This window comes from Phycodurus eques, chromosome 5 (genome assembly GCF_024500275.1).
Source record: "Phycodurus eques isolate BA_2022a chromosome 5, UOR_Pequ_1.1, whole genome shotgun sequence".
In the NCBI taxonomy this organism is placed as follows: Eukaryota; Metazoa; Chordata; class Actinopteri; order Syngnathiformes; family Syngnathidae; genus Phycodurus; species Phycodurus eques.
Window position 1 is genome coordinate 19,067,274 of NC_084529.1, and position 13,453 is coordinate 19,080,726.

At 39.4% G+C, this 13,453-nt stretch overlaps 1 protein-coding gene across 1 annotated transcript in view; it reads right to left on the reverse strand.

The window, feature by feature from the left end:
* Positions 1 to 11,588, reverse strand: part of ptdss2 (phosphatidylserine synthase 2) — a 21,521-nt gene extending 9,933 nt beyond the window's left edge. Inside the window, exons 1-4 of the mRNA XM_061677940.1 lie at positions 11,415 to 11,588; positions 8,295 to 8,626; positions 3,460 to 3,561; positions 1,156 to 1,238 (exon numbers count right to left, since the gene is read on the reverse strand). Of these exons, the coding sequence (XP_061533924.1) occupies positions 1,156 to 1,238; positions 3,460 to 3,561; positions 8,295 to 8,509 (400 nt within the window). The 5' untranslated portion in view covers positions 8,510 to 8,626; positions 11,415 to 11,588. The remainder of the gene's footprint in view (positions 1 to 1,155; positions 1,239 to 3,459; positions 3,562 to 8,294; positions 8,627 to 11,414) is intronic.
* Positions 11,589 to 13,453: the final 1,865 nt, after the last annotated feature.

A 13,453-nucleotide genomic window follows, 5' to 3' on the forward strand; every position in this document is an offset into this window, starting at 1 on the left:
ATAGGTGAAAAACTGCTAAAGAGACCATATAAAAACTTTCAAAAATAGTTTTTCCCCTCCCGCACGCTTTAAACACAAATTCATCAAAACATTTAAACTTCTCACAACACACTTTTAAAGTATTTCTTAGTGCCCTTTCTCTCCTGGGCAGAGTTCTCCAAAGTAGCAAAGTTATTTGTCTCTCCCAGTATAAGTTGGCTGTAAAACTGACACATAAAACTAAAATAAAATTAAACATTGCATATTTTAACAAAAATATTAAACCGAGCCATATAATAATGAAGGTACGCTAGCTTAACATGAACTTGCGAAACACCATAGACAGCCTAGCGTAAATTAGCATTGATGTTCCAGTTATTATTAACCTTCAAGCAACTGTTAGTTTAACACACGTAGCAGCGTCATATACAACAAGAGAATTAAAAACTGTAGATTTAAACGGAAAAATGTTCAACCAAACCATATAACAGCTTAGCTGTTACAGTAATTAGAAACCTTAGAAAAACTGATAGATTAAAACAGAGCACTGTCACATACAAGCAAAACAAAATCAAACGTACATTTAAACAAAATAAATATATAAAAGCAAACAGTACCACAGACCTTTTCTGTCTCCTCTTCGGGCTGCATCTACAGCTTGTAGATGCTGCCCGGCATGTCGCACCACAACGTGGTACTACACTGAAGGCGAACAACCCTAAATTAGGACTTGCCTATAGTATATACTGTAAAACCCCATAAAAACAATTGCTTAAAAGATGCAATATAGAGGGGGTTCACTGTAATAACTGTTGTTCCATCATACGTTTTCATACATTTAGTATAGAGGTTTTTAGAGCGGTCTGGTTTAACCAGTCGCATCCACTGTGCCGAGCCTGGCAGGTCTGATTTTATGCTAGCTAACCAGCTGAATCGTCAACATGACAGGCTTAACAGGCCAGAGAAAATGAATGGAGCAAATGGCATCTTTTGAGGATATTGAGAAGGGAGCCAGATTCTGAAAGCAAAACATGACGGTAAATTTGTATATACTTAATGAATCAGATATTAGCAGGGATGTTTCATCAAGACTGGACATCATGCCTTTTTCACGTTTGGTGTGTCGGGTCAGAACCTTTTGCAGGATTTGGACCATACTAACAGTGTTCACCTTACCTGGATGTGGTCGAGTGAAGGGTCCATCTTTTGCTTGTGTGACCCCAAAACAAAGGAACACCAGGATGCTTGCCACAATCCCCCTAGAGAAGACACAAATATTAAAGGTTACATAAGGTTTAAGTGGCCTAGGGCAGTGGTTCTCAAACATTTAACACCAAGTACCACCTCAGAAAATATAGTGGGTGCAGAAAGTTTTCAGACCCCCTTAAATTTTTCACTTTTTGTTATATTGCAGCCATTTGTTAAAATTACTAAAGTATTGTTTTCCCCTCATTAACGTACACACAGCACCCCATATATTGACAGGAAGAAAAAAAAACTGAATTGTTGAAATTTCTGCAGATTTATTAAAAAGAAAAACTTAAATATCACACAGCCATAAGTATTCAGACACTTTGCTGTTACACTCATATTTAACTCGGGTGCTGTCCATTTTTTCTGATCATCCTTGAGATGGTTCTACACCTTCATTGGAGTACAGCTGTGTTTGATTATACTGATAGGACTTGATTAGGAAATGGTGGTGGCAGGATCATGCTGTGGGGGTGTTTTTCAGCTAGAGAGACAGGATGACTGGTTGCAATCGAAGGAAAGATAAATGCAGCCAAGAACAGAGATATCCTGGACGAAAACCTTCTCCAGAGTGCTCAGGAGGACCTCAGACTGGGCCGAAGGTTCACCTTCCAACAAGACAATGACCCCAAGCACACAGCTAAAATAACGATGGAGTGGCTTCAGAACAACTCTGTGACTCTTCTAGAATGGCCCAGCCAGAGCCCTGACTTAAACCCAATTGAGCATCTCTGGAAAGACCTGAAAATGGCTGTCCACCAACATTCACCATTCAACCTGACAAAACTGAAGAGGATCTGCAAGGAGGAATGGCAAAGTTTCCCCAAATCCAGGTGTGAAAAACTTGTTGCATCATTGCCAAAAATACTCATGGCTGTATTAGTTCAAAAGGGTGCTTCTACTAAATACTGAGCAATGGGTCTGAATACTAATGGCTGTGTGATATTTCAGTTTTTCTTTTTTAATCAATTTGCAAAAATTCCAACAATTCTGTTCTTTTCTGTCAATACGGGTGCTGTGTGTATATTAATGAGGAAAAAAATGAACTTAAATTATTTTAGCAAATGGTTGCAATATAACAAAGAGTGAAACATTTAAGGGGGTCTGAATACTTTCCGTACCCACTGTATTGACTCTCCAAGTATCAACATCACGAGCGATATTAAAATAGTTGCATAAGTGTTCATCAAAAATTAGAGATTGTTTTCCTTAAAAGTACATTTAATATTTTTGTTAGCCACTGAAACATTATGCAGAATTTGAACATTAAGACTAAACTTAAATATAAGAAAAACAAAAACTGTGTTTAAATAGTGACTCAAAGAATTATGGCACACAACTGAATTTCTTTTTACCTAAAGAAATGTTTGAAAGCAAACATTTCCAGTTGATTAAATACCAATGTATCATACTTATCAGCTGAATTGTACTTAAAAAGTTTGCATAAAAAATAAATAAATAAAAAATAAAACAAAAATTGAAGCCACTGTAACATTATGCAGTTTAAACATTTAATTCAGTGATTCTTTCACATATCACTACAGAGAACCTGTGTACCCCTAGTGGTACTGAGCGCGTTCATGCTGCACGCGCACATCTGATACGCATTAGATTTTTATCCACATTTAGAAGAGCGTCTGAAAATATTCCTATCTATGCAATTTTAATACTGCCATGACACATATCCGAAGTGTCCCACTTGAGCACAAAAAAAATAATCTAAATTGTGTCACTTAAAGCATGCAGTGTAAATCCAGCCTAGTATGGGTTTTCCTATAATTCCATCATAGTTGACACTATTCTAGTCCTGCTTAAGTGTGAGAAGCTGACAAGAACGCCGCGTTGACCTTCCTGCCAGAGTCTTAAGACACCAGACATGAGGCCGTGAAACCCATTTGTTAAAGTGCGGTGTCAGAATAGGAAGTGACGGGCTGTGTGCGTTGAGTGAGAACAAGAAAGCTGAGAAGGTCGTGTGTGTTTGTCCACTACCAGGGAAAAGCTGTACAGTCTTTATCTGCCAGCCAGTTAGCGCCGACCACGGCGAATCTTGTTAATTGCCGTCTCACAAGTCCTCGTTAATCTTACACCCACCCACAACAAATTCAAATATTACTATCACCCACAAAAAAATCAAATATTACTACAATATTAAATTAAAGTCTCACTTGTTTCTGGGTTACAAATGGATACTTTGGCGCTTCTGAGTGAAGAAGCGCAACACCCACTGACCTCTTTGTGTTGAAGGCCGTGTCCTGCGGTGTCTCCTCCAGCAGCGTGACATATACCAGAGCGCATGTCAGGATGAACAAAACAGTGACGGTGTGGGCCCGCCTGTCAAGATGGAAGCAGAGTGCTGAAGAGAGCAGGGTTATAGCACAAGTAGGCATACAAAATAACTTGCACGGAGGTGGACACGTTGACTCATGACATCTGTTATAGACCTTTACCACATAATCTGGCATTTCTAGCCCACACACTGTAGGGCGGTAGGATAGGATCCATTCCGGATGTATAAACTCAAGACAGGTGAAATAGTTGAAACCAGAAAGGTACACAATTTCAAACTGTGAATGTTTTAATAAATTCTCAATATCACAATGATGAATGCTTAAAATGTTTAAAACATAGAATGAACCACTTTTAGTTTTGCTCACTTGCTTACTTTCTGCTAAACAAACTCATATCTTACTATACTATATTAATCTCAGACAATTGCAATGAATCCGAACAGATATATTGTGGATTTTTATTGATTAGAACATTTTGGACATAAAAATAAAAGAAAATATTTTAAAAAACGAACAATTAACAGACAATGAAACGTAAAACTATCCATCCATCCATCCATTTTCTGAGCCGCTTCTCCTCACTAGGGTCGCAGGCGTGCTGGAGCCTAGCCCAGCTGTCATCGGGCAGGAGGCAAGGTACACCCTAAACTGGTTGCCAGCCAATCGCAGGGCACATACAAACAAACAACCATTCACACTCACATTCACACCTACGGGCAATTTAGAGTCTCCAATTAATGCATGTTTTTGGGATGTGGGAGGAAACCGGAGTCCCCGGAGAAAACCCATGCAGGCACGGGGAGAACATGCAAACTCCACACAGGCGGGACCGGGGATTGAACCCGGGTCCTCAGAACTGTGAGGCTGACGCTCTAACCAGTCGTCCACCGTGCCGCCACGTAAAACTAGTTGTTCCTCATATATTACGATACGCAAGTGGGTGGAAGCCCAAATAGAGTTTCATTGTTTTACCTAGGGTAGTACATTACAATCAACAAACAAATCAGTCATATAATGGTCAATACCATTTTTCCCCCAATGTTGAAATCCAGAGACGTGTTATTAACAAACACAAAATAAACTGTTCCACATAAAACTGTGAGCCGTCTTCCATGGACACCAAAACTGACTGGCTGACTCCTCACTCTAAAAAAAGATGACTTCATTGTCAAGTCAGTCTTTGTGGAGAAGTGATGGACATTATGGATGTTAATAAAACCATCCACACCCCTTCTGACAGCAGTTTGGCTCAGAGCCACTGGGAGGGCTGGCCTTAGTGTTCCCCAACTGATCACACTACCACCGCAGAGAGCGCAAAGGCGACATGGGGTTAACCAGTTTGGTACAACTTAGAAGCGGCAAAACTGACCAACGAAAACAAGCATTATTATCATATTAGTCGCCCCATTATCCACCAAAGCTGCAGAGAAAACAATGACAGCGTCAGAGGATGTTGGTGAATTGGTGACACCCAAAAGAACAATTAAAGGATTTTCCATGAATCCTTGCACTTATAAGTGTGAGGCCAGAAGCAGAAATTGCTATTAATTGATAAGCAGACTTCTATTTTATTTTTCAAGCGGCAAAATACACAAGAGCCTTCGGTGAGATGTCCTCAGATGGCCATTGATTGGCACTGATAATATTTCAGTGAAAAGTAACAGGGGTGTGTGTCATAACGCAGCATTCTTTGAAATTTGTCAGAGGCCGAAATTTAGGATTTATTTTGCCAAGTATGTCCAAAAAAAACAACAAATTTGTTTCCGGTAGTTGGAGCCGCTCTAATACGACAACAGACAGTCAATTGACAGAGAATAATTTTGAGACATAACGACATTGAGAAAAACAGTCACTGAGCAATAAAAGGTTGCTAGTTATCTGGTAATGCCGGTACACTATTTTTTATTTATTTTTACATTTGTGCAAAAAGATGCAGAATCCTGTAGCACTGAAAGCAGCACTGACTCAGAAGGCAAGAATCATGACATGGAGACAGCAGATGGTACTCTTCTGATCAAGAAATCAAGCGAGAATTTACATCAGTAACATTTTTGATGCTTTTAATTTTACTTTGCATCATTCCCAAAAAGACTCATGGCTGTATTAGCTCAAAAGGGTGCTTCTACTAAATACTGAGAAAAGGGTCTGAATACTTATGGCGGTGTGATATTTCAGTTTTTCTTTTTTAATAAACCAGCAAAAATTTCAACAATTATGTTTTTTTCTGTCAATATGGGGTGCTGTGTGTACATTAATGAGGAAAAAAATGAACTTAAATGATTTTAACAAAAGGCTGCAATATAGAAAAGACTGAAAAGTTCAAGGGGGTCTGAAAACTTGCCGTATCCACTGTATGTGTGTACTTATGGCTGAAAAGCAAATTGTAGACAGTCTCTGTCGCTGAAATGCACGAGTGAAGTCAATTAATTGAGGCTAACATTGCATATAGCCTCTCAACTATCTACACTCCCTCCTTTATTCTCAACAGTTTCCTCTCTTTGTTATTATTATAATATAGCTACAGCTGCTAATGCAATCGGTTTCATTCTTGACAATCATGTCGTGTTCCTATAAAAAACTAACCTCAAAACATTGGTTCCCGATAAGAACAACAGGGGGTTGCAGTTTTTACCTTGTAGCCCATCGGTAGATAATCCGGGGAAAAATATATATATAGATAGATAGATAGATAGATAGATAGAGAGAGAGAGAGCAAATTTCGACAGGGGGATCCAAAGCTGTTTTTCTTTTTCCATATTAGCCAAATACACGATCTCGTTGTTATGCTATTTGACATTAATTTCAGAATAATCTTAATTTCAATCAGAATCATCTTTATCTTTATTTGATTCTGAATTTACGTATCAACCGCTTCTATTGCTATTATTCTGACAGGAGAAGTTTAGATAAGCTGATGAGCATTAAGCAAGCTTTATTTTCCGTCCACGACAATGCGGTGGCAACGAAAGACCTCTGTTAGGATAACGAAAGCCAAACAGAATGTACATTTTCCGGATTGGCCACCTCTGTACATTCATGTATGTGTCAGCAGGTGCAAGCACAACTGACTTCTTTAGTTTAACAGTAAATTTGTCTCCAATGTCTTTAAAAATAAAAGAACAAATAAAACCTCTTTTGTCTTCAGCTCAGATACATTATTTGGTCACTTATTGATTTGGGAAAAAAATAAAAAATAAAAAAAATCAAGGATTTTTATGAAATTGCCGGAAAGTTGTGTCAAACTGGCATATTAAGAAGAAGCTGATGCCAAATTTTACTGCTACTGAGAGCCAGTGTGTGTAGGTGTAAATATGTGTAGATAAATGTGTGATGAGCATGTTTGCACCAACATCTGGCATGACATTCTAAATACCTATCAGATGGAAAAAAAACACAACAGGGCAAGAAAGGTGTTTTTCATGTGTCACACTCCCGGTCTTGCTTTTGTAACTAGGTAGGAAGTAGGGCTGGTCGATTAAGGGGAAAACATAATCGCGATTATGTCGATATCGAAATTAAGATTAATAAACAATTATTCATTGATTTTAAAACTTCTTATTCATTCAACTACCAAAACTTAAGTATAAATATAACTTAGAAGAACAACCAGAAAAAAATAGTAACAAGTAAAATAGTAATGTATCACAATAACAGCAAGGAAAAAACAAAAATAAATTTCTGCTGTGTGCTCCTTGGCCTCACTGTGGTGCATGCATAGATACACAAATTAAGATGAAGAGTAGAAGAAAGATGTAATTTATTTGTAGTTTATTTATAACTTGTTTTTCACAGATTAGGAAGAATATCTGCCTGTGGATTTTCTTATATTAGTTTTGGTGTGACTAGTCATTATTGGAAGACGTATCACTCCTGTAAGCCGTGACTTCTAAATATTGCTAATTTTTGTTAGCCCATCAATAGGGTTTTTCATTGTATGCTAGCATTAAGATGGCGACTTTCAGCTAAAACTAAGTATGTGTTTTATTTAAATATACAATGTGTGTGTAATTATTATTGCTGTGAGTTTAGTTTTATAGTAAACTCCGACTGGAGTGTCAAACATCTTAAAGCACACTCAGAGAGGGCACAATAATATATGTCACATTGTCCAATCAGGGTGCTTTTATGACATAGTAACTTGCATGGATATACGGGTGCCATTTGGCACATTAACCGTTTTTCTTCTATTATAATGTTTGTATGATCGTGAGAAGCCAAAATCAAAATCACAATTAATTTTCTATTAATCGCCCTCCCATTTTAGGAAGACGAAAAATTGTCATGGTTGACCTCTTCCCTCCCAATCCATAGTGGAAAAATGCAGACTTGTACAGGCAGTGAGAAAGGGGCTTGATATGATTGAGATGTCATGATAGGGTGAGGTTTCACAATTTAATTCATTTTCCTTTTTTGGAGGGATGGCCACTATTTGTGGCAATCTGGTGCCTATACATTAAACCATCACTGATTTGTCATTCGCCACCTCACCTCACCATCTTTGTTCACCTATCTATGCCAGTAACGTATGGTGACAGGCAGAACATAAATGCTCTTTCACTAGATGACAGAATTAACGTGTATCCACCTGTTGCCAATCCAGTACACTGAGATCATCATTACTGTATTTCAGTATATATAAAGTACTTTGCATTTTTTTGGGCGGGGGTGTGAGGGTTGTCATGCTGTGAAACTTTTACAATGTAAAATAAGTGCCTTGGCTAAATAAAGGTTGGGAAGCACTGGTGTGAACGACTCACATGAGCAGAGAGCACTCACCAGAAAAACGTGTTGGTCCCGTCGTCATACACTTCGCACTCTGTGTTTTTCTGCTGCAGGCTCTCCCTGGAGCTCTGCTTGGTGACTTTGGCTTTAAGCGTTGTACTCAGATCAGGGAAGCCGGGCTCGCCCATGCCATTGTTGACAGGCTCCTGGGTGCACTTGCCAGCTGCGTGAACCGTGGCCAGGCAGCTTTTCCTCGTCTCCAGCTTCATGGCTCCACCGTGCCACACAAACGTATCCACTGAGTGGGCTCGACTGCTTTTTGTTTTTTCCAATCCTCCCGTCAGGCGTCACGTGTGTCAGCCGCACCCAAGCGACTGTGATGCATCCTGATGTGGAGAGAAAAGTGTGTTACGGTACTTGGCCGAGAGGCGAGGGAACAGATAAGAAACCGCCTCCCACCACTACCACTGATTCTGCAAGAAGGCAGGCAACCCACGTGATTGGCTAGGGCACATGAGCTGAAGGGGGCCCCAAGTGACTGCTGACATTCTCACCTTATCAATGACAAAACAATGGGCTTGCTTAAGATAATGCAATGACGCCATGTAGGGAATCCAGAAAATGTCGTACGCAGAAAAATATTCAGATGTATGAAACTCTGCGTACTCATTAATCCAAGCACATTTCCTTCATACATTCCCATCAATGTGGAAATGAGCGCACATGTTGGAGTAGCAGAGTCCTCCCTGTCCACGCCTACATTTGAATATGCAAGTCATATTTAAATGAACCCTGCACCTGAGATGCCAATCTCTGCATGGACACCCTGAACTGGTTGCCAGCCAATCGCAGGCATGAACGGTTCATCAGTGCTAATTATTCATATGTTTCTGGTGTGCAGATTTATGAGAACAGTTTCCCAGCATCACCTAAGTGTCGCCAAAGCACCAAAGGCTGCAGAAACGTGCGTACGCCAGCCATGCAGTTGGCGTGAGGCACCGCACATTTCCACGGTCATGTCACTCTTGATACATCTGAACTTTGCCGTGAAAAAGAACAGACGTCATGTTTTTGTGCGTACGCACCTTTTGTACGTGAGACCCCTGGACTTTTCTTGTTAGTTAAAGACATTTCACGTTTAATCCAAAAGGCTTCTTCAGGTCAAAATTTTTAGGTGTGGACTAGAGTCTAAAAGAGGGTGAAAGAAGCCCTCCCCAAACAGAAGAAGAGGCTTGAGGTATCACCTCACACACGTCAAACCTAACCTTTGTCATTTTGTGCAATAATAATAATATTAATTTAATCAATCTATTTTTTTTCAGTTAACTCGATAAAACGGACAAAAAAAAACATTTCGAAGTCCCATCCCTTTATTTAAAAACAGGACATTATTGAAAATTGACAGTGCAGAAAATGCACAAACATAAATTGATTACAATTCAGTTACTGATATGGTCTGTAACTTCAGAAAATAGGCAAAAACGTTCATTGTTTTCTAAAGTAAAAGCACGTTTGCAAAGGTCTTATTTTGATTAAAAAGATAATCAGTTTAACTGCTCCCGAAGGTTTTCTTCTTTCACTAACAACTTTTATTCTTCAAGTCTGGTTTGTATAGTTTGTATGTGTATTTATTTGTATAGCCCTTGATCACAGAGTCTCAAAGGACATCACAGACTCACAGTTAACAAGGATTGATCAGAATAAATTTTATTTGCCAAGTATGTCCAAAAAACACAAGGAATTTGTCTCCAGTAATTGGAGCTGCTCTAGTACGACAATAGACAATCAATTGACAGAACACTTTTGAGACATGAAGACATTGAGAAAAACAGTCAGTGAGCAATAAAGGGTTGCTAGTTATCTGGTAATGCCGGTACATTTTTTTTTTTTTGACAATTGTGCAAAAAGATGCAGAGTCCTCTAGCACTTAGAGCAGTTCAAATGACTAATATTGCAATAGTCCAATGCAATGACCATTGTGCAAAGGGCGCCGAGACTTCAAGCGAGTAGTACGATAGTCTGGGACAATGTTGATTGTGCAAATACTCCTCAGTCGGTGTGCAAATGGACCAGATGCTACTCTGGCATGAGTGGCCAGTATTGGTCAACAACAGATGCAAATAGTGTAGCGTCGTGAGACTACTACAGTGAGTGCACGAGTAATATATAATTGGCCCGACAGAAATGTGACAACAAACAAGACAAAAAGACAAAAAATTGCCAGCATGTTGCAATGGAATTGTAGGTTAGGTGTTTAAGAAGTTGATTGCAAGAGGGAAGAAGCTGTTGGAATGTCTGCTAGTTCTCGTTTGCATTGATCGGTAGCGCCTACCTGAGGGAAGGAGCTGGAATAGCCGGTGACCGGGATGTGGAGGGTCCGAGAGGATTTTGCACGCTCTTGTCTTAGTTCTGGCAGCGTGCAAGTCCTCAAGGGTGGATAGGGGGGTACTTTATTGCTCAGTGACTGTTTTTCTCAATGTCTTTATGTCTCCGTTGTCGTACTAGAGCGGCTCCAATTACCGGAGACAAATTCCTTGTGTGTTCTTTGGACATACTTGGCAAATAAAGATGATTCTGAGTCACCTGAAAACCCTGGCATTTTTGTTTTCTTATGTGTTTATATAGTATTTATGTTATTGATATGTTTGTTTCATAATATATAGCATACTGTTCTGTACTTTTGTTGTTAAATAAAGAGACATAAAAAAAACACCACCCAAAACTCATTGAGAGAAAAACAAATACCTGAAGATGCGATAAAGGTGAAACGTTTTCAACAAATAAGACCAAAATTAAACCACCTTTGCGGTTTTAGCCTAGACTTGTACCGACACCGCTAACGCGACATCTTAAAAAGCAGCACAGTCAACCGTGTTCATAATGCAACACAAGACGTGAAATTAAATCACAGCGCCAGCAATTTTAAGACAACCGTGAAACCTCGTCCCGTGCCTTAGCTAGCCTCACTGGCTAATGGTAGCATGCTAACTCTGTTTGACCTTGCCTGCCAGGCTTTTTAACTTCTCAGTAACCTCGAATGGCCACTAAACCATGTGTTAAGTCTGAGTTCTAGCTGCTACCCACACAATAACATTCACGGCCCATTAGTCGTGTTATCGGAATAACACTTAAACACAAATAAATAAATAAAAAAGGGGAGTAGCGGTAACTTACCGACTAAATGTACAGGGTTGGTGGTTCCGGGTCGTTACCGTGCCACTTGGACGCCATCGAGACAAGCGTTCGAATCGAATTTACAAAACAAACCGAACACGCGGTACGATGAACAAATCCGTGACAGGCTCAAACAACTCAGTGCAGACGTCACATGGGGCATGGAGTCTTTCATGTCACTTCTCGGAAAGGAAACCGCCCCTGTTGTTCATTTCAAAATAAACTTACACGATACCTTCGGGCATTGTTTAGATTTTATTTTTAAATCAACATCAACTAACACTGATACAGTACTGTAAATTTCACCAACTTGGGGCATGAGGAATTTATTGTGGAGAATTCATCACCTATGTTGACAGATTTAGCGACTTTTCAGACTACAAAGTGCCAAGCAGACCAGGAGAAGCTCATTCAGGCTTTTATATTAAGTAGACTTGACTATTGTAATGGTCGTCTGACTGCACTCTCACATAAGAGCATTAAACAGCTGCGACCCATTCGCAACGCTGCAGTTAATGCTCTGACCAGAACAAAAAAGTCATAACTCCAATTCTAAAGTCTTTACACTGGCTCCCAGTCAGCTTCAGAATAGAAAAACATCAGTAAATGCTTTGGGTCCTGAATATAGGAAACAAATGCAAGTGGAATTTAATAATGGTGCACAGAATCCTAAGCAAACATGATGATGAAGCAGCTTTTAGCTGCTATGCTGCTCACAAATGTAATAAGTTGCCGACAGAAGTCAAGTCAGCACCAACTGTCATTGTTTTTAAATCCAGGTTAAAAACTCTTTCTCGTGCTTATGATTATTTCAGAGAATTTCCATTTTTAAATGATCTTTCATGCCTTGTATGGTTCTTATCTTTATTTTTATATATAGTTTCCCCCTTTGTTTTTACATGTTTTAAGCGGTCTTATTTTCTTTGTCTTTATTTTTTAAATGCTTTATGTAAAGTTGTACAGGGAATGAACTATATAGATACATTTGCTTTGCTTAGCTACCACTATTTTCCCCAAAATAACAGCAAATTTTTCAAATAGACATTTAAAATTTGAGTTGCAACTTCTTTTAAGAAATCTAGCAAGGTCATATTCAAGGCCTTTTCTATGGGCAGATTAATATATTCCCTGTTTTATGACTTTTTTAAAAGCCCAGTTTTTGCAGTAAAGGATTTTTAAAAAAGTGACTCAGATCAGAATCATCTTTATTTGCCAAGGAATTTGTCTCTGGTCGTTGGAGCGGCTCTAGTACAACAGTCAATTTACAGAACACTTTGGAGACATAAAGACATTGACAAAAAACAATTGTGCAAAAAGATGCAGAGTCCTCTAGCACTTAGAGCAGTTCGAATGACTAATATTGCAATAGTCCGGTGCAATGAGCATTGTGCAAAGGGCGCTGAGACTTCAAGGATTGTATGCGGTTTAAAGTGACGAGTAGTGCGATCATCTGGGACAATGTCGGTTGTGCAAATGTTGCAGATAACTCCTCAATCAGTGTGCAAAAGGAGCAGATGCTACTCTGGCATGAGTGGCCAGTATATGCAAATAGTGCAACATGGCGAGACAACTAGTGAGTGCACGAGTAATACATAATTGGCCCCACAGAAATGTGACAACGAACTCAAGTCAAAAAATTGCCAGCTTGTTGTAATGGAATTATAGGTTAGGTGTTTAAGAAGTTGATCGCAAGAGGGAAGAAGCTGTTGGAATGTCTACTAGTTCTAGTTTGCATTGCGTCTCACATCCTGTTCATGGATGGTTAACGCAGAAGTCAGAGGTGTGATTGTGGTCGCGGGTGAGGCCGGTTGGTGTGTGGTGTGAAACTGTCCTTTTCAAATCTGCAGTAGACGGTATTCAAGTCGTTGGCTAGTGTGCTATTGTTCTCAGTTTGGGGGGATCGTCGCTTGTAATTAGTCAGCGATTGGAATGCATGCCAGACTGATTTAGAGTCGTTTGCGCTAAACAGATTTTCCAACTTTGCTGCATAGTTCCTCTTTGCAATGTTAATTTCTTTAGTCAGCTGGTTTCTAGCTTGA